The 2,199-nt window shown below is 62.8% G+C and overlaps 1 protein-coding gene across 1 annotated transcript; it reads left to right on the top strand.

The window, feature by feature from the left end:
• Nucleotides 1-6: 6 nt before the first annotated feature.
• LOC105561376 lies at nucleotides 7-1,711 on the top strand. Its single transcript, XM_012011303.1, has one exon. The coding sequence runs from the start codon at nucleotides 97-99 to the stop codon at nucleotides 1,588-1,590; it is 1,494 nt and encodes a 497-aa protein (XP_011866693.1). The 5' UTR covers nucleotides 7-96; the 3' UTR covers nucleotides 1,591-1,711.
• The last annotated feature ends 488 nt before the right edge of the window (nucleotides 1,712-2,199 follow it).

Raw genomic sequence — 2,199 nt, 5'->3', positions numbered from 1 at the left:
AAAGAAGCAAAACTGGTGCTCCTTCCCAAAGAGGGGAAAGCGGCCGACAGCCCTTCGAGCTACCGGCCCATATGCCTCCTGGACGAGGCGGGAAAAATGTTCGAGAGGATCATCACCACCCGCCTCGTCCGGAGCATCGAGGGGCCAAATGGCGGCGGCCTGAGCGACCGTCAGTATGGCTTCAGAGAGGGACGATCGACGGTGGACGCGATCAAGAGAGTAAGGTTCCTCTCTGAATCCATGGTGGAGGAGGGGAGGGTGGTATTGGCGATATCTCTGGACATCGCTAATGCCTTTAACTCCCTCCCCCACAATGAAACAAGGAGGGCTCTCGCAGAGCTGGAAATCCCCTGTTACCTGCAAAGGATAATAGGGGATTACTTAAGCGGGAGGGAGATTGTCTGTAGCGACAGAGACGAGGGAAGAGGCGGTGGAATGCCGACTGCGGCGTCCCACAGGGATCGGTACTTGGGCCGATCCTGTGGGACGTCGCATATGACAAAGTCCTTAGGACTGCCCTCCCCACTGGCTGCACAACTATATGCTACGCTGACGACACGTTGCTGCTGGCCAATGGGGAGGAATGGGAGCAAGCGGTGGAAACCGCGAACATCGCCATCGCCTGCGCAGTGCGCACTGGGCCTTCGCGTGTCGGCGGGGAAGACGGAGGCAATCTTCCTCCATAACGGCACGCGGGGGCCACCGCCGGCGGTGGCGATCAAAGTGGAGGACGTCCGCGTCCAGGTGGGGGCCAGTCTCAAGTACCTTGGCCTCCACCGCGACGGCACCTGGAGGTTTGAGGAGCACCTCCATAGGCTGACACCCAGGTTGGACGGTGCAGCGAACGCGCTATCGCGACTTATGCCCAACCTGGGTGGCCCGCGTGGGAGGGCACGAAGGCTCTATGCCAACGTGATAAACTCCATCGCGATGTACGGTGCCCCTATCTGGTCGGCCGCCCTTGCTAGAAATAGGAAGGCCATAGCGGTGCTGAACAAGACTCAGCGCCGCATGGCTATAAGGGCGGTCAGGGGGTACCGGACAATCTCCCACGCGGCGGCCACGTTGTTGGCCGGGATGCCCCCCATCCAGCTACTCGCGAAAGCGCGTGCGAGCGTCTACGAGCGAGTCGTAAGACTAAAAGATGGGGGGGGGGTCCCGGTGACTGCGAGGGTGAGGAGGCTCCTCGCCCTCCAGCTTAGGGGAAAGGTGAGGGAGGATTGGCGAAAGTGGCTCGAAGAGCCCAATCGAGCGGGCCGACGCACGGTCCAAGCAATCCTCCCTCACCTAGACGGCTGGATCGACCGGCCGTGGGCGCGGGCGTCCTACAGGACGACGCAGGTACTCACCGGGCACGGTTGCTTCGGTGAGTACCTGCAGAGGATCAGGAGGGATCCAACCCCGCAGTGCCAGCACTGCAGCGAGGAGAGGGACTCGGCGCAACACACGCTGGACAGTTGTCCAGCGTGGGCAGCAGAGCGCCGAGCCCTCACAGACGTGATAGGGGGAGACCTCTCGCTCCGGGCTGTCATCAAGGCAATCAGCGGGAGGAGTCTTGGGAGGCGTTCTCCTCCTTCTGCGAACACGTAATGTCGCAGAAGGAGGAGGCGGAGCGCGTAAGGAGAGGGGAGTGCGACCCCCCGCACGCGCAATGCGGAGGAGATGGAGGCCGGCGACCACGAGTTATCCGTCGCAGGCAGCCGGCTCACCTTAGAGCATGGTAGCTCAGAGGAGAGGGGAAGCTAGAAGCCCCCCTGGGGGGGCGGGGGATTCGTGGGACGGCTGGCCCCGCCCCGAGGGGCGGTGTCAGTACGCCTGCTACCTCCGCCCCTTCCCAGGGGATGGGCTGTGGACCTGGAGGAGGTCAGAGGGAAGAGTCTCCTGGGGAGCAGAGACAGGAGATCCCTGGGGGTGGGTCAGGGGCTGGGAAACCCCTGGCTCACCAGCCCCCCAGACAAGGGGGCGCGGCGAGGGCCCGGTGGCACCCTCGCCGCAGAGAAGTTCGAGGAGGAGGCCCTTATAAGGGCCAGACCTGGCAGTCAGCCAGGCCAAGATAGAATGCGGAAGAACTTAGTACGCACGGCGTGGGGGTCACCTGGAGTTATGCGTTGCTGTTCCCAGGTGACCCCAGTACAACGCGAAGGAGACCACCCCCGGTGGTTTTAGTGCGGTAGGCGTCTCCGTTGCACTACTGGCCAT

This window comes from Vollenhovia emeryi, unplaced genomic scaffold, assembly GCF_000949405.1.
Source record: "Vollenhovia emeryi isolate VEMERY1.0 unplaced genomic scaffold, V.emery_V1.0 DF945376.1, whole genome shotgun sequence".
Taxonomy (NCBI): domain Eukaryota; kingdom Metazoa; phylum Arthropoda; class Insecta; order Hymenoptera; family Formicidae; genus Vollenhovia; species Vollenhovia emeryi.
This window is presented reverse-complemented; position numbering and strand designations above follow the sequence as displayed.

What these genes read in the sequence shown, in the direction of transcription:
- LOC105561376 (XM_012011303.1), top strand. Translation starts at nt 97, where the DNA reads ATGTTCGAGAGGATCATCACCACCCGCCTCGTCCGGAGCATCGAGGGG.